The 22,887-nt window shown below is 41.2% G+C and overlaps 1 protein-coding gene across 1 annotated transcript in view; it reads right to left on the bottom strand.

The window, feature by feature from the left end:
• The window catches only part of LOC119648874 (G protein alpha i subunit), a 31,754-nt gene extending 17,066 nt beyond the window's left edge, over window positions 1-14,688 (bottom strand). The window contains exon 1 of the mRNA XM_038050765.1: window positions 14,383-14,688. Coding sequence (XP_037906693.1) covers window positions 14,383-14,503 — 121 coding nt within the window. The 5' untranslated portion in view covers window positions 14,504-14,688. The remainder of the gene's footprint in view (window positions 1-14,382) is intronic.
• Between the last annotated feature and the right edge of the window lie 8,199 nt (window positions 14,689-22,887).

The following is a 22,887-nucleotide window of genomic DNA, read 5'->3' as shown; positions in this document are numbered from 1 at the left end:
AAGATGAATTTAAGAGGGTTTTTCAGTAAATTTCCAAAAGTTGGTAATATACTATTAGTAAATTTATTTGAGCAGATATCGGAATGGAACATATTTTGAGGCCTAGATTTCATCTAAGCGCACCATCCTGATTTTTGGGTTGGGTGGTTTCCGAAAATGACTCCTGTCTCACTTTAAGTGCGTACATTTTGGCTCCGTACTCGCGCACTTTGCAATTCACGCCAAAACTAATGCCAATTTCGGAAAGTACTAATCGAGACCTTTCATTTGATGCCCTAAACGACTATATCCGGTGATTTTTTTTTTAAATCCCCCCCTTTCCATATATGGGGTGCCTCCCTTTAAACTCCACCTAAATTTATATCACTCGGTGTATGCATAGGATTTCATAGTTCCCATCTATTCACCAATTTCGTTCGGATCGGTTTAGCCGTTCTAGAGAAAAGTGCGTGTGACAGACAGACAGTGAATCGATTCTAATAAGGTTTTGTTTTAAACATGGTGGAAATACGTAAACATCTTTTGATGAAGCAGGCAAACAATTTAAAAATCTTGTCTACCGATGAAAAAACTTTTTGCTTTTGCATGCAAGAAAATTTTAACAAGCAAAACGATAGTTATATGCAAGATAATCATCTAAGAAAAGTATCATCACCCGACTACAGCCATGGTTTGGTGGGGTGTCTCTTACGATGGGGCCACGGACCTGCATTTCTGCGAACAAGGGGTCAAAATAAAGTAAAGTTGACCAAGAAACGGTTTATAGGAAGTTGCTGAAAAACCACTTAACTATTTTTTATTCCAAAACCAGTCGTGGACTTTCCAACAACACTCCGCGCCAGTCCATACAGCGAAAACAGCCTGAACGTGGCTACAAAATAATTTAATTTTGAAGAATAGCCCCATGACAATCCTGATTTGAACCCGTTAGATTACAAATTATGGACAGTCTTAGAGGACATAGTTTGCCACAGAAGATAGCTTCGATTTGTGCTGCGGTCTATTTTCCAAAGGACGAGGTAAGTACGGCTATTGATAATTGGCGAATCCGACTTATGGCACGAATGAAGACCAAAGACGGACATTTCGAATCAATATTTGGATTTTGTATACAATATATATCAGTAAATAAATAAAAAAAATTGGCCCAAAAACATTTATTCTTCTAAATTTGATTGCATAAAATCCGTGTTACAGAATTTACGTCCCTACTATAAGGCCTACAAATAAGTTCTGTCGGTTTTTTGTCTAAATTTGAAGCTTTATTGTGAAAAATTGGTTATACATTCATTGTTCAAAGTATTGCCCAACGCTAGCCACAACTTTCTTCCATCTTTCAGGCAATTCATAGATACCATCGCGCCAAAAATTGGCCGGCTTGGCCGCTATCCACTCATCGAGCTATTTTTTGAGTTCGTCGTAATTGGAGAAGTGCTAGTTAGCCAGGCCATACTGCATTGACCGGAACAAATAGTAATCAGAAGGAGCAATGCCTGGAGAGTACGGCGGGTGGGGTAGGAGTTCCCATTTCACCGTTTCTAGATATGTTTCAACGGGCTGTGCAACATGTGGACGAACATTGTCATTTTGCAAAATAATTTTATCATGCCTTTGCTGATATTGCGGCCGTTTTTTCTTGAGTTCGCGGCTCATTTGATGTCGGTAGAGTTTGCCCGTGACCGTTTCGTTCGGTTTTAATAGCTCATAATATACCACACCCAACTGGTCCCATCGTATACACAGCATGATCTTCTCACCATGAATATTCGCTTTGGCCGTCGATGATGAGGCATGGCCGGGGTATCCCCACGTTGTCCGACGATTGGGATTATTGTAATGGATCCACTTTTCATCGCCAGTAACTATTCGATGCAGAAAACCCTTCCTTTCTTGTCGTTGGTGCAGTTGTTCGCACATGAAAAAACGACGTTCGAAGTCTCTTGGCTTCAGTTCATACGGAACCCAATTTCCGACCTTTCCGATCATTCCCATTGCTTTTAAACGGTGAGAAATGGCTTGCTGACTGACTTCAAGTCTTTTTCCAAGTTCTTCTTGCGTTTGCGATGGATCTTGGTCGAGCAATGCCTCTAATTCTTCATCTTCAAAAATTGTTGGCCGTCCGGCGCGCTCTTCGTTTTCCAAGTCAAAATTGCCACTTTTAAACCGTCCAAACCACCTCTGACACGTTCGCTCAGATAGAGCATGTTCACCATAAACTTCCACCAAAATGCGATGACTTTCGGTTGCTTTTTTCTTCATATTGAAATAATGAAGTAGAACTCCCCGCAAAAACACATTATTTGGTGCAAAATTGGCCATTTTCGTTGATGAAAAAAGTATTGTTGTTTACACTTCAATTAAATATGATAATTTATACTGACGTTTGTGCCTATTGATAGTATCAATGGATCAATTGAATAAAAAACAAGCTACGCCATCTATTGTGAAAACCGACAGAACTTATTTGTAGGCCTAATAGGTATAAGCTAACAACACAATTTTCCGAATGTCTCTGTGTTTCTATCGGTTGACTCTGTAGTACTACGAACCGATAAATTGATGTGGCGCATTCCTTTTATGTGGAATTTATGCATGTTCACTTCGCTTGCTCAACAATCCCTATTGTCTAATATTGTTTCTGCCCCATTTTTGGTCAACGATTATCAATCTTTTCATAAAGCAATCATTTTCGTCCGGTTTGGCAAATGAAACGCACTTGTTCAAGCAGTGCCTCATATAATTCTAAGGGTGGATTTCATTACTAAAAAAGACAAGTGCCAACAGCGAGGCGAACATACCTCACACATGCTAAAATAATGAATATACTACAGTAAAACTAGCATATTCGATACATTAACATGGTGATGATGATGTGTATAAACAAAAGCCTTTAACCAAATTGCACCGTTGACTTTGTTATAATAGAATTTCAGGAACAAAATACATATCATGGAAAGTTTTACGAAAATAATTCCAGACATTATTTCTTTCTATAATTTTGGTCCCCTGATTAACAAATAAAATTTGAACCAGAATATGTTCATCTTCATGTAATATTCATAGAGAAGCCTTAGTCATCGGGTATTCAAAATTACCTCGAATCTTTCTTGACTGAAATATTATTTATAAAAAATTCAAGGAACGAACGAAGCAAATTCATATTGATCCAATCTAGCACTAAAATTATGCCAAATGAACACAAATGATATTACGATTCCAAGGCAATCGAACTTGGCTCCTTAAAAGGAGATGAGCAAAGGCAGAAACTACTGCTTTCATTCAAATAGGTGACGACGTGCGTATTAACATGTTCATTGCACGCCCCAATCCGGAACCCAGCAAGAATCTCAATGGGTGATATGGCCTCTATGGAAAGTGTTCTGCAGACTGTGTTGCGTCACACGAGCCCAGACTTTTTCCTCACACGTAATTCAATAATTACAAGCAATTTTCCGCATAATCCAACAAATTCACGTTGCCCCGTGCAACTGTGTGGAATGTTTTCTCAATTTATTAAAGCCATTTAGCAGTTCAATTGAGACCCTCTCGAGCCACTGCCCATTCTGATATCAATGGCATTAACAATTTCATTCAATTCATATTCACGAGTCAAATAGAATTGTGCATTGCATACACGATCCAATTTTTTCCATTTCCATTACTATCGTCCCTCACAATTTCTGTCAAGCTTGTGGATGAAACGTACCGACTAGATTTTCCCCGTAATTAATTCATTGCACTGCTCACCCCCGGCCGTAGTATTCCGAACAATGATGCATTTGTTCTTCACATTTGTGTCCGCATCTTCAAAAGGCAATCGAAAAATTCGGATGACTAACTATAAGCGTAGTACGTAGTAGAAGAAACAAGATCATCGCGCACAATTATTGGTGACTGGCAGAATGAGGAATCCATTGAAAATTTCCAAGTTCTTGAGTCATAGCGGTGCGAAAATCCGATGATTGGTAAATAGTGCGAAGTAGCATCTTTGATCCGGGAGCAATGATTCGCGTCAGATTTGAGGAAAATCTAGAAACCTAGAATAACGAGCGATGCATACGGCCATCCTGCAGTTTTCTTTCCAGGTGGGGGTCTATGTAAACTAATAATAAGATTATTTTGCAACGTGAACATTTCATGGACCATTCGATTTTCGGTTGCGGCTTGAATGTATTTTCCGCAGAAAGTACATTAATAAATTGGAAATGTTTTTGGAAATTCGTTTTCGCTTAGCAACAAACAACCATTTATTATTGAAATTGTTGCATATAATGAGTTCGCATTTTAAACCGAATGTTGTTCGTGGGAGCAACCATTCTAGAACACTAGCGGGGAGCGCAATAGCAGATCTTGGGTACTGCGTTTCAGGATTTCGAGGCAATAGTGGAGAATTCTGAGTTCAAAGCAAAAATTAGAGTGTTTTCAACTGCACAGGAAAGTAGATTTTCAACAATGAAAACTGTAAACATCAATTTAGGCGAATTCAACAAGAAACATTTGAAGATACTTTTGGAGAAAGATTATTGAATTGAACACAGGAATGCAATAACAATCTTGCGCTATCATTGTACTTTTTGGAAGTTGAGAGGCTGCCAGCTTACCCAAAAACAAAAAACAAGTCAGGAAACCGGAAGCTCGGCGCTTCAGGCAAGAAAGGTTTTGTGTATTTCTTAGTACGTAGCACGTAATATATCCATATATTATGTGAGAGTGTCCAGTTTCGAGTGATATTGATATTCATAGTCTTCCATTGTCAAAGAAGCAACAAATTTGAGGTATTATAACTTTGTTAGTAATAGTGCGATTTCCACCAAACTTGGTAAGATCATGCTCTATATTATAGCCTATATCACTGCAAAATTTCATGGTACTAGGATGAACTTAAGGGGCGTTTCTAACCAATTACAAAAAATTGTAGTAATATACTATTATTAACTTTATTTAAACAGATATCGGCATACATGGAAGGTATTTCGGAGCCCAGGCACCATATACTGGCAGCCTCCTGATTTTTTTCAGATTTTTCGGTTTGATAGTTTCTGAGAATGGCCCCCTTAAAGAAGTGATCACCTTCAACCCCCTGCGCTCCCCACCCTTCCAACGAATGTCAAAACTAAGATCGGCTTTGAAAAGTACTAATCGAGACCTTTAATTTGATACCCCACATGACTATATTTGATGAAAAAAAATTTTACACCCCCCTTTTGCATGTATGGGGACTCCCCTTAAATTCAACGTAAAAGGATGTAATTCACTGTATGCGTGAGCGTTCACAGTTCCCACCTTTCTACCAAATTTGGTGTCAATCGCTATAACCGTCTCCGAGAAAAATGCGTGTGACGGACAGACAGACAGACAGCAAACCGATTTTAATAAGGTTTTGTGTTTACACAAAACCTTAAAAAGGGCTAGGGAGAATTAGATTCTTCTTGAATGGAATTTTAATATTTCACTCGAATTTCAATTATTCTCGTTAATTATGACGTCAGCATCTTATTTGAATGGCTTAGAATGCTGCACGAAATTAATAAGTTTGAACTGCTATAACTTTCCCACTAATAGTTGGATTTTCATGAAACCTGCCCTGTGTATGCACGAGGCTGTCCTCTATGTCGGTGCAAAATTTGGTACACCTAGGATGAACTTAAGGGGAGCTTTTAAGTCAATTTCTAAAAATTGATAATATACTATTAGTAAATTTATTTGAGCAGATACCGGAATGGGACATCTCTCGGAGATTAGATTTCACATAAGTGTTTTACACAAAACCTTAAAAAGGGCTGCGGATAAATAGATTCTTCATAAATGTGACTTTAATATTCCACGCGAATGTCAATTATTCCGGGTAATTATGACGTCAGCATCTGATTTGCATGGCTTTGGAAGCAGTAAACTCGCGCGAAATTGCTAAGTTTGAACTGCTATAACTTTGGCGTTAATTAGCTGATTTCCATGAAATTTAGTACACATATAGGAAATATTGTCCCCTATGCTGGTGCAAAATTCGGAAGTCCTAAGATGAATTTAAGGGGGGTTTTTCAGTAAATTTCTAAAAAGTAGTAATATACTATTAGTAAGTTTATTTGAGCAGATATCGGAATGGAACATATTTTGAGGCCTAGATTTCATCTAGGCGTACCACCCTGATTTTTTTCGGATTCTTAGGTTAGGTAGTTTCCGAAAATGAGTCCTGTCTCAATTCAAATGCGTACATTTTGACTCCTTACTCACGCACTTTGCAATTTATGCCAAAACTAATGTCAGTTTCGGAAAGTACAAACCAAGACCTTTCATTTGATACCCTACACAACTATATCCGGTGAAAAAAATTTTTGAATCCCCCCTTTGCATGTATGGGGAGCCCCCCTTTAAATTCCACCTAAATTTATGTCACTCGCTGTACGCGGGGGATTTCATAGTTCCCATCTGTCCACCAAATTTCGTTCGGATCGGTGTAGCCGTTTTGGAGAAAAATGCGTGTGACAGACAGACAGACAGACATTGAATCGATTTTAATAAGGTTTTGTTTTACACAAAACCTTAAAAACAAGTCAGGAAACCGGAAGCTCGACGCTTCAGGCAAGAAAGGTTTTGTTTGTTTCTTATGTAAGTATATTTGAGTGCAGAACTATTCCATTTGTACGTAGTCTGTTATGTGCATGCTTTTGTCGGAATACTCACTTTTGGGTTGCAGTAAATTTACACGGAAAAGAGAACTTTGAGCTGCTATAATTTTATGAGTAATAGTACAATTTCGATCAAACTTCGGGATATGCTTCATACTAGAGTCTACATTACTGAAATTTATATAACCCTAGGCTGAACCTATTCTAATAAATTTCATAAAATACATACAACTACTATGATATACTATTATTTACTTAATTTGTGTAAATATCGATATGGAGAGCATTTTGAGGGCTGGACATCATGTAGAGCAGCTTCATGTTTTTTTTAGATTTTTCGCTTTTGAGAATTGGACCGTTAAATAATTTTAACATCCCCCTCCCCGCTTTTCCACCAAATATCAAAACCAATACTGGCTACTAATCGAGACCTTTCATTTGATGCCCAACATGACTATATTTGATGAAAAGAAAATTTACACCTCCTTTTTCCATGTATGAGGATTCCCTTAAACTCAACAGACAGACAGATGTAACTCACTGTGTGAGCGTTCGCAGTTCCCATCTTCTCCCAAATTTCGTGTTAATTAGTATAGTCGTTTCTGAGAAAATTGTGTGTGGCAGACAGACACAACCGAAACCTTAAAAAGCTCGATTTTATACAGAATCGCCCGGGAAGTGAAGAGGGATGTCTCTAGGCTGATATAAAGGATGATAATCTACGATGGAACTAAAAAAGCTTCAAGGTGTTGTACCCTAAGAAACGCTTACTCAGGGAAATATAGCCGACAAGAAATATAACAAAAAGAACATATCTACAAGGCGAACCCTCGAGTGGCTGCTTGTTTGCCAGGCAGATTTGGATTGCAAACTCCATAATCAGCGCCAACGACATTGATTTCGATAAGAAAAGTTGAAAAACATCAACAAATCGATAAGAAGTAAAAGCCAGCTGTAAATGAAGTAATCATTAAGTAACTTGTTTTTATAATTATTTTCAATTGGAAAATTAGCTGAACAAAGGGAGGATTACCCATATATAATTCAACTACTCTCTATTGGGTTACTTTAGAGTCGGAGACTGGGGGGCAGGCGTAGTTCCAAGCACATACGATAATCGAAGGAGCAGCCCCACACTCCCCTTCTTAAGGGATGACAAAAATGCCACTCTAAAGCCCTCGGATTCCTTCACAAAGATTTCCGTCAAATGCTGACTAGCTCTGATCCAACAATTCCAGAATCAAACCTTTGGCGCGCAAGTCTGCCGGTCCTCATTACCAACGATATTGGAGCGACCTACCTCCCAAATCATTCAATCGGCCAAATTTCAGCAGCAACTGGTAGAAAGCCCATATCAAATGATGTAATTAATAATAATAATCGTTGGCGCAACAATCCATGTTGGATCAAGGCCTTGAAGTGTGTTAGAGCATTTCATTCAAGACCGTAACGGTACACTAGGAGGCAATGCGGTCAGCATTGCGCTCGCCCGAGATTATTACCCTAATTTGACTCAGGTACTCATTCACAGCTGAGTCGACTGATATCCGACGTCAAATCACGATACAAATTCCACTGTCACCAGTGAGATTTGAACCGTGAGCTTCCGTACGACAGCCTTGCGCTCTAACCACTCCGCTATCCGGACACACAATTGATGTAATTGGTGTTATTTAGTGCTGATTTTTTCCGAGTTCTTGACGCATGAATGGCATCAGGATTAAGTAAATTAGTCCGAGCAAATCAAATCGTGTCTGCGCGCTAAATATTGGCACCCTCACAGGAAAGACCGAGAAACTCGCATGAGCCTTTCGGAAAAGGTGCATTGATATTTGCATTCTACAAGAAACTCGATGGTCCGGTGCCCAAAGCTGTGACGTAGAATGCGAAATTTTGGTAGCCCACACAATACCGTGTTGGCGCTGCCATCTCATCTTCCTACATTTTAGAGTGGGAATAGTAAAACATAGATCAATTATATTCATAGAAGACGCCAACATTTTACCACCGCAACTGACTGCAAAGCCGTCCGCCATGAGACCATCGCACCTAGACATTGGTCATTGATTGCTATCTTGCGAATGGTAAGAAAGAAGAAATGATCTCACGCAATTACCAATCATTGCGAATGTAGAAGAATCGTCGAACCAAACTAAGGACACGATCCACAAAGCGGCCTATGCAACCCTCGGAGTCACTAAGCCAGGTAAGCAGTTCATCAACTGATATACCTATCTTTGGAATGACGATGCTACAAGTTTTTCAATGATAAAACGCTGGCCAATTGCCAAAGTCACTAGAATGCCAACTGGGGAATAAAGAAAGCGTTTGCTGTCGGTCCATTATAAAGATCTTTACGATAAACTGGACACTCGGAATGGCGAGGGAGATCTGTTTCGGCTTATCGAACACTTTTGTTGCGTTAAAGACAAGAACGATACTTAGATGGTGAGAATATTTTAAACAGATTTTAACGGAAGAATTTGTTCATCCACCACTTCCTCAAGCATTGCCGACATTTGCAGCCATTCCGTCTGTCAGCGCAACTGGTGCTCAGAGGGGCGGGGAGGAAAACGGGGCGGCAACCCCGTCGACGGAACCAAAACCAAGTGGCCGAGGAGAACCTCCATAGTGGTGGCACTGGGAGACGCTGCATCGCATTGGCTTGCCGGCCGTGATGCAGTAGACGAATGCTCAAAAGGTCTAATTAAGGCGATCAGACTCGAGTTTGCACGGGGACTGATCTGAAGTGGCAATAGCCACGAAACCTGACCAGGGTTATACTGGTACCATGGGAACCGGGATAGCCCCTGAATTCACATACTTCAGGTGAACTCCTGTTGTAGGCGCGTTTAGCAGCCCTTTCCACCCTCCTCTTTTCAGGTCTGACTGGAACCTCTTAGCACGTTATAACGTTTATCCGTAGTGAATAGGAATAACGCCATATTTTACAGTGACAATGCTAGGACTCACATTACTGCACTCACCCACAGAAAAGTTACGGAGCTAGGTGGGCAGCAGTTGGTTCAGCCCCTGTACATTTGGTTTCTCCTTATTTCTTTTCAACCCAACCCAACTCTTTCTCCAAACCTACTTGGTCAAGTTCCACAGCTTGATGAGAGAATAAACAGGCATCATCAGTACAGTGGAGCGATTAGAGGGAGGAAAGATGACATCGTCCATTGAATCCCGTGACGTCTTTCAGTCGAGGCACCATGGAGGACATCATTTATAATGAGAAGAAAAATATTGGTGACAGAATGCAACCCTCCCGGCCTTCGCTTCTAACCTAAAATTCCGCTGAGATTTTATTGCATTTTGCAGCGTCGGAATCTTATAGCAGCTATTAGTTTCTCAGGAATACCCCTCCTAAGTACAGCTTTGCAGATACACTCCTTGTTGACTTTGTAATTAAACCTTTCGTCTCAACCTATGAAAAGCAAATGAAATGGCAACCTAAACTTGACACGAAGTTCTACAATGACCCGGTGTTGTGGTCAATTTAAGAACACCAACGACTGACCGAAGTTCTCGTTTCACATTCAGCTGTACATTACCGTAGATGAGACGTGAGAACGTCCCTCACACTGCCATCGCACAGATTAGTATTACGTACGTTGTGCGGTATACTGTAGTGAAAACGTAATTTGCGGTAAGTTCTGCTTCATTGATCAACGCAATGTTAGAATTCCTTCTGTCATGGGGGACGGTTCCTTGCACTTATCTGCTTTTTCATGGCTTCAAAGCTGCACATCATTTTCACTTCCGCTGCTTGCTTTCATCGATCTGTCTCCACGTTTCCATAGTCGTGACGGCCTTCGGGGCGTGGTTGACAACTTAACCCGCGTTAGAATGTAGAGGCATTTTTTATGGCGGCCCAACTGACATTGTGACAGGTCTTGTGTTCGAACAGTGCGTCGCCGAAATATGATACTTGCGGAGATCTACAGACCTTTAACCGTGAGGACCACCAATGCCTTTCTATCATATACAACGGCAAATGTGTTGTGCACAATGTTGTCAGAACCCACTTTGCCATTTAGATCACCATCAGAAGGTCATCTTTAGTTAACTTTCCCTGAACTGCGTGTAGTCACTTATAGGAGGCACCTCGCTCTTCTATTAGGTTGTTGCAAATGAAATGTCGGATTTTTCAATGAAGTGAAGTTAGTTATGATTTTAATGTTTAAAACTGCCGCAAGGTGACTCTGGTGATATGGGATAATTGAGTATAAATAGTCGTTCTTTCGATCAAGGAGTCATTTCAGTTTCAATCGTCATTGAAGTTCCAAGTAAAACTCAAAGAAAAAAGCATGGAAGGGAGTCAAAAATGTCTACTTTTTCTATATGAATTTAAACTTGGTCACAACGCAGCGGAGGCAACCAGAAACATTTGCAGAGCATTTGGAGCTGAGGCAGCAAACGAACGAACGACACAGCGGTGGTTCGAAAAATTCCGATCAGGCGACATGACCCTCCAAAGTGAACTTCGTAGACACCCAGGACCATCGATCTACAACGGCGAGTTGCGTTTGATAGTGGAATCTGATCCCCGATCATCGATTCGTGACATTGCAGAGAAAATAGGCGTACACTATTCGACAGTATCTCGGCACTTACAATAGCTTGGAAAGGTGAAGAAGCTTGATAAGTGGGTTCCGCATGAACTCAACGAGCAAAACATGGCGCTGCGAATGGAAATATCCAGTTCTCTACTCAACCGCAACAGGAACAATCCCTTTTTGCGCAGAATAGTGACATGCGATGAAAAGTGGATATTGTACGACAACCGTCGCAGATCAGCGCAATGGCTAGATGCCGATCAGCCTCCACAACACATGCCAAAACGGAGCCTTCACCCGAAGAAGGTAATGGTAACTGTTTGGTGGTCTGCATCTGGAATTATTCATTATTCGTTTTTGGAGCGTGGTGAAACAATTAATGCAGAGAAATATTGTGCCCAACTTGATGAAATGCACGAGAAATTACGTGTTCAGCGGCCTAGATTGGTCAACAGAGATGGAGTGATACTGCTCCATGATAACGCCCGACCTCATGTTTCCAGAATGACGGTCCAAAAATTAAATGAATTACGATATGAGACTCTTCCTCATCCACCATATTCACCCGACCTCTCGCCAACCGACTACCACTTTTTTAAGCATTTGGATCACTTTTTGGCGGGGAAACAATTCAGCAATGAAGTAGCTGTCAAAAGTGCCTTTGAAGAATTTCTTAGCTCTAGAAACCCAGACTTTTACGAAACTGGAATAAATGCCCTTGTATCTCGTTGGGAGAAGTGCATTGAAGCTGCTGGTTCTTATTTTGACTAATAAAATTAATTTTCATAAAAGTTATAGTTTTTTGAAATTTTACTCAAATATCCGACATTTCATCTGCAACAACCTAATATATTGCTGCGTTGTGCTTCTCAACCTAGACTGGAAACTCGCAGTCATGATCCAAGATTGTATGATTTTCGGTAGCAGTCAACAAAAATCTGACCACGGATCCGTTACCACTAAGCTTTTCAAAGTTAAAAGCACAAGGCCACAAAAGAGACTGTGCCTTCTCCAGAGATCCACACCGCACTTTATTTAAACTCACAGCGATGGAATTATCCCTCCTTGGAGAAAGCAAGCATTCTGAAAACAACCGATACGTTGTCAAGGAACGGGTGCTTATCACAACTAATATACTGTTTTCGATTGGTACAGATGGTAGCCGACAAATCAGTCCCTATCTGAAATATCGTTGATGTTTCGGTAACAAGGAAATTTGTAAGTTGCTCACCCACAAAGTTCTATCCCTTTTAGTCGCCCTTTTTGAAAAGTCCAAAAATAAAAAAAAAAACATTCATCTTCTCTACGAACGCGGGTACCTTCTAATCCTCCTTGTGTTAGCAAAATGTTAGAATCGATCCTATAACGTCCATTCAGTCGGTTTCCCGCTTTTGACGTTCGCAAACTTTTACGAACCAGAGGATGTTTCCCAAGGGATTCTGCCCGGAGATAATTTAAAGACCAAAGCCACGTTCTTAAGAGGCAGGGCCCCTTGAATGGCTTCCGATCCTTCCACAAACATTTTCGTCTGTCGAAATTTCTCCACTCGGTTGCCTCAAGCTTTAAGGGTGAAATAATTGTATGAAGATTATTGCGTCGATTAAATCCAAACACGAAGGTTCCAAATTTGTCTCGGACTATGCCTCCTCGGCATCTTACATCGCGGATAATTTCTGTTCTGTGAAGCCATGACAAAAAGTGAAGTTGGTTGGGGAGCTATAAGAAAAGACGCAAGATAGAGTGAATCGACTATAATACTCCTGCTCACTCTGGCTATACCTGGCCTTTCCCTGCTACTGCTGAGGACGACTATGCTTTACCCATTCCACGATGATACATCCTTAGACTGTCATTGGTCAATGAAATTGTTGAACTACCTAATGCCGAGTAAAAGCACAGTCCTGTCGTAAATACTCGGACGAACGATACTCATACTGTTGTATAGGATATTGAATTGGACGTCAAACGTATCACCCATTTTGATATGCACTCAGGACTTATTAAGCCAGAGGTTGTCGGAACTGATTTCGCACTAACTACAATTGTCAGCTTATATGATGATACTTTTCCGGAAAACAGAACCTGTAGGATATGCAATTCCTTATTTTAGAATGAACACAAAGGTGGAACCAAATATGTTCTTCCAAACGGCCGACCTTGGTCCTATCAACAACAAAGACACCAACATATGATGCTGCATTACTTATGATCGGGGAAACCCTTACTTCGGAGATCATTCACCCAATTCACGAACAGATCAGTCATTCTGAGTCGGCAAAAATCCAATCTTTGCTAGATTTACACAAAGCTCAAGAGATTTGCAAGAAATCACGGTTGCATCAACCAAAACACTGACTAATGTTTGCGGTTAATTTAGTTTGACTGAAATCTTGGTCAAAAAGGTCTTTCTCAGTTGAAAGGTCTTCAGGTCATTGTTAAAGTCTTAAGGGCTAAACGGTTTTAGTAACTGTTTTCTTCGTGGGCTCCTTTCAAAAGGACAAACAGAATCCTATAGAATACAGAAGAAATTTTAGCGAATAGCCCGATGGACTCGTGTATTCGCTTTCATCTGCTTATCTAACTCGTTCAAAAGAAAATTGACCACAAATTAATGCACGAAAGGTGTGTCTACGCCGGCCATAGTCAATGCGGCAGACACCCATGGACGTGACTTCGATGATGCGCGAGAGGGTTAAGCCCCAATGAGAGAGATTGCAGCCGATCGAACGGAGAGCAGAATATTTAATTAGTTCAGTGATTATCGTTATCAGGCTGGGTCTAAACCCACGCCCCTAATATATAGTCGTTGACCAGAATTAGTCCCAAAGGCTCATCTCGGGCAGCTTGCATTCGCGTCCCCTCCGCTGAGCACCACACGGCCGAGAAGATCTCATTACGCAATGGGAGCCCCGAGCGGTCCGTATAGCTCGCTGCCGTTGACCGCGGTGGCCCCAATGCAGCAAAAAACACAAAAACACCAACGGCGCCCCAATTGTAATCAATCATTTCCCACATTAACATCGCCAGCTCTCCGTTCGCGTCTGACGTTTCTACTTTCACATTTCCATGCATTTCCCGTACGCAACAAAGGCTCTGCATGAAGCATTTCCCATTTTCGCAACGATTTCCACAGTCTATCCCTACTTAACAGTCCAAATTTCCGAGAAAACATAAGAAACATGAAAAAGACGCACCCAAAAGCAGCAGTTTCACTTCCGAAGCGGCTTTTTCGCCATCCGCACGCAGCGCCCTATCGATGTTTTTCGAACGTTCCGTGGCCTCCTTATCTCGCGCCGTACTCACAGCACAACCCATTTTCCCGGCTAATTACACGCACTTGTCACGTCTACGCACTTTTTCACACACTTGTTGCACTTTTGCACTCGAAAATGTCCTGAATTTCAATAAAACTGCAGACCGAAGTCGTTACAAATGTGAATCATCCGCGAACAGCATTACAAAAAACAACTAAACAAATGGCAAAACTGAGCGAGAGCGAAAACTCGACACCAGACAAGTCGGAAATGCGTGAAGTTGGCCGCGCTCGAAACCGACACTGAGCGAAAAACAGTGGGCAGTGCAAGCGGGTGAACCGTTAAGTTCAAATTTTGGAACTATTTATTGTTTTAATTTAAAGTTTGGTTAGTTGAAAAATATTACATAAATAATACCTCATTGGCAACAGAAAAAAATCTGTTTGAGGGTATCCATAAATAAAAATATGCAATCCTATTGGTTGGGAGTGTTTTATGGAAAGTGGAATTATAAAATTTATAAAAACAGAAACGAAAATATGTATCATCTAAACCCCCATGAAACGGAAATTAAGTTTTACTTTTACAACTGTTAGAATTTTGGGGGAAATATGAGGACGGTAACAGAAACTGCTAAACATGTAGGAGGAAGGTACCATTGAAGCAATTTCTCCAGAGAAACCGGCAAAAAATTATGCACTATCTCGAGATTTTCCTTAAGGAATGAATTCAGTGAACTGTTACGATATGCTGACTTGATATTATTTTTACGGTGATAATGGGCAAAGGTTCACACAAAAAAACTTGCATTTGTGTGGTAGTAATTTTGATCAAAGGGAAAAAAACTTACTCAAATCAACCTAAAGCCGAGATGGTTGAGGGGGTAGGGAACTAGCTTCTCCATCTAGTTGCTCTGGGTTCGAATCTCATGTTCATGCTCTTGTATTTGCTTCATTCATGTGAGTTTATAGCTTATGCAGTACTAAGTGTGATAACAATGAACCTGAAGCACAGTCTCACTGAAAATGAAGAGAAAAAAAACAATAGCATTAAAGAGACTGTGCGGATGACCTATACTCCATAAAGGGTTGAACACGAGATATACAACCTGTGCCAGGCTAAGACTAAGTAATGAGATAAAATAAACTACAAATTACTTTCTACTTTACAAGCTTTGATATACGAGGTTTATGTTTATTAACGGTTAAGTAAATAAATTGTTTTCCTTGTCCTTGTATACTTGTATCACAATGTTCAGTACTTGTGGCGAAGCCCAGCAGTGATTATTTCATATTAGATAAACGAAGCACATATTTCAACAGAAGGTAAAAGATAAAATAGATATAGATAGATAGATAGAACAATTAAGGGCGATTTATGTGTATATGGTAGTCAATTGAGCAGATATTAATACTCTTCCTAATATTTTTAAAAGGCAAATTGCTGATGCAACTAGACCTTACAATAACCAAATGGGTCAGCCGAAGACATGGTGGCCCTGGAGCTTAAATTATACTTTAAAAGGAAAAAAATCGCGTATAGACGATTCAGTGCTAGATCCAGCACCGCAAATTTTCTCCAATTTGAGGAGATCAAACGTCCGCGGAAGATGGTTGTTGCAGACGCAAAGCGGAAACGTTGGCATGAAAACCTTAAATAGCTTGATTTTCTGATTTTCCCAAAACTTATCATTTGGTGGTTTAGAATCTGGATTCTTAAAACGGTCTCTCCTTGATCTATCAGTCGTTCCGCAGCTGGTTTGACACTGTAATTCCCAATGTTATTTGCATAAGTTTTAATAAGATTCAGGCTATCTTGTCGTATGATTTATGCGCCACCAGGACGGTAAAGAGCCTCAAATCAAGGGGTTTTCTGGTCCTGGCGTCTGATGCAGTATTCATACATGGTGGGTCTACCTGTGCGGTGGTTGGTCCGGATGGGACATAAGTCTTACGTTTTTCTTTGGATGTCAGTTCAGTTTTGGTGGCTGAACTATTTGCCGTGCTTCAGGTCATCAAGGTGGTTTTCAGGATGAGCGAGGAAAAGGTTGCTATCATTACAGACTCTCTCCATACTTATAAATTACTCAAACCAACTACGCCATCGCATCACCTAGTGCCCAAAATACATACTCCCTCCCTTTTAAGTCTTTAAAAGTTCTATGGTACCCGGCGCATGCGGAGAACCCATTAAATGAACTCATTGTCCCACAAGTTTGGTTGAATCCTCCCCTGTAGATGTTCTGAAGGCAATTCAGGAATACTCCTATAGGGAGCCGGAGGATAACTTTTGGGCGATATCACAGACTAAAGGACGGTTATATTTCAACATTTACGCTGCTTTACCCATAATTCACCCGGAGGCTTCTCGTACGCTTACAGCTTCCGAAGAAAAATTACTGAATCGTCAAGTCAATCACACACATAACAACGTTTTTCTCAAAAGGTTTGGAAGCATAGATTTAGACAAATGTAACACTTGCATGGTTAGAGAAACTAAGGAATACAGAATCTTCGAGTATGAAGATTATGCCTGGTTTCGGGTTAAGTGTAGATAGTATAATAAGTTTTTAACCTTCAACCTCAGCCACGATCGATTCTACAATGCACTCTGTTTTCCCCGGATTTCATCTTTTTGTATACGAAAACTTATAATGCATCCTGGTCATCATCATAAACTACGATAATAATAATTGTTTGGCGCAACAATCCATATTGGATCAGGGCTTTGAAGTGTGTTAGAGCACTTCATTCAAGACCGTATTAAACTACGATAACGACTAAAAAACACTAACGTGCATCATCGTGTGAATTAATTTTTTCGACTTGAGTATTATCAACTCAATAACGACTAAACATTCATAACCCTAAAATATTAATAACTAATACCTATTAAGCTTGCACCACCTCCATAACCGCAGGTTCGATAATCAATTCAAATATTTTAGGAAACTTCAAAACGTCTCTCCCTCCGCGACTTGACAAAGCTGGCAGTCGCAATGATATCCGACCTCAGAACATTTTTTCTCTTGAAAAAAAGCAAACGTCCATATGAACCACTTTCTCAAAGTTGAGCGCTTCACATTCCACGTCCGTGACGAAAGTTCCGAAACCAAAGCTATTGTATTACCTTCGTTGAATCCACACCATCATATTCTTAAACAACCAACCAATCCAATCTGTTTTAACACTCAGTTGTACCAATCAAGCTTACTGGATCTGTCTCTCATTAATTAACTTCGTTAAGCCTAAAACTTTAAAAAGAGCAAAAACAAAAAGTCAACTGGGCTTGACAAAATCTCAACCATTATCCTCAAAAACCTCTCTGTAACCATCAGTCCCTTTCTCTATAATTAAATGTGTTGCTTCTTGATAGCCGCAGGACTCTCCTAATTCTCTCAACCTCCAGCTTCGCAAGATACCTATGATAGCCCATCTCCTTGAGATAAGAAAAGCTTCAGGCTGCGTACGACACGAGTAGCTTATAAGCTTAGTGACATCCAAAAATTCCATTTGTACTTTCGAATCTTTAGCTAATCTTTAGCTTTCTAGGCAGTCAGGAATCCCAAGTGAAAGTTCAGCAACAGCTATACCTATCCTGCTGGAATTTCAAAAGGATCCGTCCTTTTTGCAACCCTCTGCAAACCTTTCATTGCGAACATTCCCAAGCCCGCTCCTAATCACAACATTATCAAGATCCTCTAATATGCTGATGACCTCATAATTTACACCTCCGTGAAGGACATAATCTGCGCAAACCTATTTGAACTCATATTTGGATGATGATGATGCCAAAAATCTATCCCTCAACATTAATTCGCATACCTTTCGTTAAACAAGCTGTCTATCTATGCATCACTATCACCTCCAACTTATACTAAACTGTATACACGGCGGCATCAAAACACTATATCCTATCGTTCAGTTCAATAAAAATAAATAAACAATTCGGGAAACCGGAAGCTCGACGCTTGAGGTATTAATGATTTTGTGTATTTCTTTTATAAAAACATTTGGGTGGACATTTGTCCCATTAGAACCAAGCACGTAATATATGCATATATTGTGTGATATTGATATTCAAAGTCTTGAATCCGCACTGAAGCGACTTTGTTAGTAATAGCGCGATTTCCTCCTTTCCTCCTTGGTAGGATCATTCTCTATGCTATAGCCAACATTGCTGCAAAATTTCATGATTCTAGGATGAATTTAAGGGGGGCTTTCCAGTCAATTACTAATTGACTGATTCCTAACAAAACGCCGCACATCGATGACACGACTACTAGATATCCAGGTGATATTCCTAGAGTGTCTGGCGGATCGAGGTTAACAAGGAAAATTTCTTCCATAAGAATCATTTCCCGCAAGTCCTTTTCTCTATAGAAACAATAACCGTTCGTTCGACAGGGAAGAGTGATTCTTTAGATGGGTAGCGACTTTCATTCTCCATATGTCCCTCCCCACAAATAAAAAGGCTCATGCCGCTCCTAATCCTTCCCTTCCTATCCTCAAACCCTATTCCACACCTCTCCTTTCTCCTTCTTTTTAATCTCTTTAATCTTTCCTTTTTAGAATTTATGTACAACTAATTTAAACGTAACTTTTCATTATTTGATTTAAAATGTTTTTAGATACTTAAATTCTAAGTGATTTGATAGGATTTATTAAATTAGATAACTATTAAATTATTTCTGCTATCATAACAGACAACGGAAAAACGTTCCGTTCCCGTCAGCTGCTCCACGCTCGAGGGTTTTATAAGCGCAGTGGTCCCTCCAGAAGGTGAGTGCAGACTTCGAAGTCTCTAGGGGTGTTGGCCGCTGGCTAGGCGAGATGCAATGGTGGCCTCAGTTTGACAACAACCTCCCCTAGCAGACACAACAATCCAGTTTTTCTAAGACTGCTTCTCTGCTCGCGGAGCCGTAGGTTCTCCCCGTACACCAGATAAGCAGGGCTAACAGTAAACTCTTGTAAACTCTTCACGTACGGCTGTACGAAGGTCAAGTAATACGAAAGGCAGAACATGTGACTAGGACGAATCATTGCGTACCATGATAGCGGCCATCAGTGTCTGATGCCAAGGTTCCAGCACTCATATTGGACTGCGGATGACATGCAGTTCTCCGATGATGTTTGGAACCGAAGGGCTTTCCGAGCTCCGAGAGGAGAGCAATTCGAACTGCATTCCCTGGTCACACAAACTAATTTCGGAATCCACTCTCTGTGATATCCTTCAGAGGTATTGCCTCAAGCCACCGCTTAAACCGACCAATGATAGTGAGGCAATACTTTAGCTAAGCAAGTCTCGAGATGTATCGTGTGGTAGCAATTTGCTAGAGAACACACCTATTTCTTTCTTAGCATGGCTAGTGACCATAAAGTTTGGAGATGCAATGCACTCTCTGGCCCAAAAGTTAGAATCCTTGTTCATGGACAGCCAGAAATATTTGGTAGCCAACCGCCGGAGTGCGCAAGATTGTGCATTGAGCGAAATACTTGCATAAGGGAAGCGGCTTTCTGAGGCCTTTTAGCGTTTTAGGTAGCGGAAAGGTCGGGATAGCTTTCGCCTTGTCTAGGTCGATTAGGGGTGGTAAAATGGCCTAGAAATTTCACCTGCAGTTGGAAGAATTTGCTTTTTTAAATTTTGGAAGCTAGACCATGATCAAGGAATCGTTGAGAAATTCACTTAAGATGTGCCAAATGCTTGGACTTGGTGGAGGAGGCAATGAGAACATTACTTAAGTAGACGAAACAGAAGTCAAAGTAGCACAGATTGAATAAATCTCTGGGAGTTTGCACCGCATTGCACAGGCCAAAAGTCATTCGTGTAAACTCGAAACGTTTGAAATATGTGCAAACTCTTGTTTTTGGAATATCTTCGGGGGCTAAAGGTTTGCATTGGCGAGATCCAAGATCGAGAAAACAAGACAGTTTGCTAAGTAATGTGCAAAGTCTTGGATGAGAGGAATGGGGTACTGGTCCTGGTCATCGAAAAATAATTGTCGCTGTCAAAAATTGTTTTTCGATGCCGTGGCCCTCTGAAAACCATGTAGTCAACGTTAAGAACTAGACCGGCTTCAAGGAGACATTGAAAAATGCACTCGAGGTGCTCTAAATACTTGGACTCAGAGGAAGACGCGACCACAAATCATCCAAATATACGAAACAGAAGTTGAGGTTTCGTAGCACAGAGTGGATGAATCTGAATGAATGAGCCATCCTACTGAACTCGAACAGTCCGAAAGGTGTGCATATTGCCGTTTTTGGAATGTATTCGGAAGCTACAGAGATTTGATGGTATGCCTTGACTAAATTCAAGGTCGAGAAAATACAGAAGTTTGCGATAGAGTGCCCAAAGTCGTGGATGAGTGGTATGGGATAGCGGTCTGGAATGATCTGAGCATTCAGACGTCTGTAGGCGTCACAAGCTATCCATTCGTCATGTGGTTTAGGGATCATGGAGTGGCAAAGACCAAAAACAGTCTGAAGGTCTAAAGGTGGTAATGGACGCACCTTAGAGAAAAATGGGGAGCCAGTAGTGCTAATGTGGTGCTGAACATCGTGCTTAGCAGATTCAGAGACACTACCCTCGGTAGTGATGTTGCGGTATTTTTGAAGAAGTGCGCGAATACGTACGTCGACAATATCTTCAAAAACAATGGAAAGAGTGCTGGGTAAGCAGGATGAGATTTTTCCTGATGACCTAAGAGAAGTTGTGGGGTCAATGAGGGACCTATTATGGATATCCACTAGCAAACAATAGTGGCACAGGAAATCAGCACTTAAGATGGGTATACTGATCTCCGCGATTATGAAGCGGGAAGAAAACGTTCGTCCAAGTACTAAACTCAAGTCTAATTGCCTGTAGCCATACGTGCGGATCAACGAAGAATATGCTGCCGCAAGTTGGAATGATTGTGGTATTAAATTGTTATGCCGGGATACGGGAAGAATCGAGACTTCAGCGCCTGTATCGACCAGGTAGTTGCGCCGGCTCAAGAGGTCGTAGATTGTGAGGAGATGTGGTGCTGCATTTCGGGTAGCAGTTGCCAAAACAAGGCAATTGCAGGGGCTGGAACACTTTGTAGCCTTATCAACGAACTTACGATGGTACCAGCATGACCCGGTACTTGTCGAAGGTCCTGACGTCCTACTAACCCGCCCATTTCGGGAGGCGGATCTAGGCTTTGATCTAGTCCCATACCCCGAACGCAAAACACCGACGGCCGCTGCCAACTCAGAGACAATGGCGGTTAATGCTGCAGCGATCTGCTGTAGCTGAGCCACCTGACCTAAGTTGTCGCGTGACACCTCACCAATCATGGGTCGCACATGCACCTCATGGATTTTGTCCGCGATGACGGCTAACGTATAAAGAAGCCCAGAATCCGCACACGTCAGAATGGCCTATGTGCTGTCTGGAAGCCTCGGCAACCGCAAAGCCTGTAACAGCTCGGTGTCGACTTTGTCACCACCCAACTGCTTTATCTCACGCAACAGTTGACTTGGCGCACGGTCACCTAGCGTAAGTTCTGTCAGCGGTTAAATTTAGCCGCCTCACTTACTGACAAACCTTTTACGAGCTGCTTTTTTAATCGCATATAAGAGCAGTACTTGAGGACGTCGGCGACAAGCCCAACTGCCTCCTCGTCCAGCCCGACTAATGCGTAATTAAAACGAACGGCATTCGCTGTGACATCGGCCAAAGTGAATTGGGCCTCGAGTTGGAGGAACGATATTGCCAGACTCTTACGCCAAAACGGCAGCACCCGTACGGCCGCGGTAGTTGCCGAAGACATCGGTTGTTGTAGATTTTGTAGAAGTACGATTGCGAATTCTTGCTTATCCTTAAGTTCTTTGATTCCTCGGGCAATTTCGGAGATTGATGAAGAGAAACCATTTGCCAACGTCGTTCACGGTAGTCTTACTAAATTTACTATCGACACCAGTGATTGCTGTTGCTGCACCTGTGACCGTAAATGATGCTGTGGTGGCTGTTGAGATGGAGGCTATTCAGGATGCTGCACTTGCGGTTATTGCAGCTGTTTACCAAACGATTGTGCTTGCGCAGACTGTGATTATGATGCCGCTTGATGATTGGATATAGGCGTGAGAACTGCACTTTTTTTCAAAATTAAACTCGTAGAAAATTGATCTTCCACCCTTCCTTCTGGTATTTGGGGAACTTTGGAAACCTGGAAAATACTCGGGAAATACAGCAGTCGCGGAAGTTCACTTGTGTCTTTCTCCGTTTCACCCCACGAGCGATCGATTCGAGAATTCCGTTTTCCACCGACTTGTTTCCAATTTGATGATTCTTGCGTACGTGCGTTGATACGGGGTCACCAATTGTGGTAAACACTTTATTTTATTATTAAATTAATAGTTAGTAATTTAAAATTAAAAACCGTGAGGAGTCCTCCTTCCTCGGGCTTCTCTTGTCTCG

The sequence above is a fragment of the Hermetia illucens genome, chromosome 2 (assembly GCF_905115235.1).
Source record: "Hermetia illucens chromosome 2, iHerIll2.2.curated.20191125, whole genome shotgun sequence".
Classification (NCBI taxonomy): Eukaryota; Metazoa; Arthropoda; class Insecta; order Diptera; family Stratiomyidae; genus Hermetia; species Hermetia illucens.
This window is presented reverse-complemented; position numbering and strand designations above follow the sequence as displayed.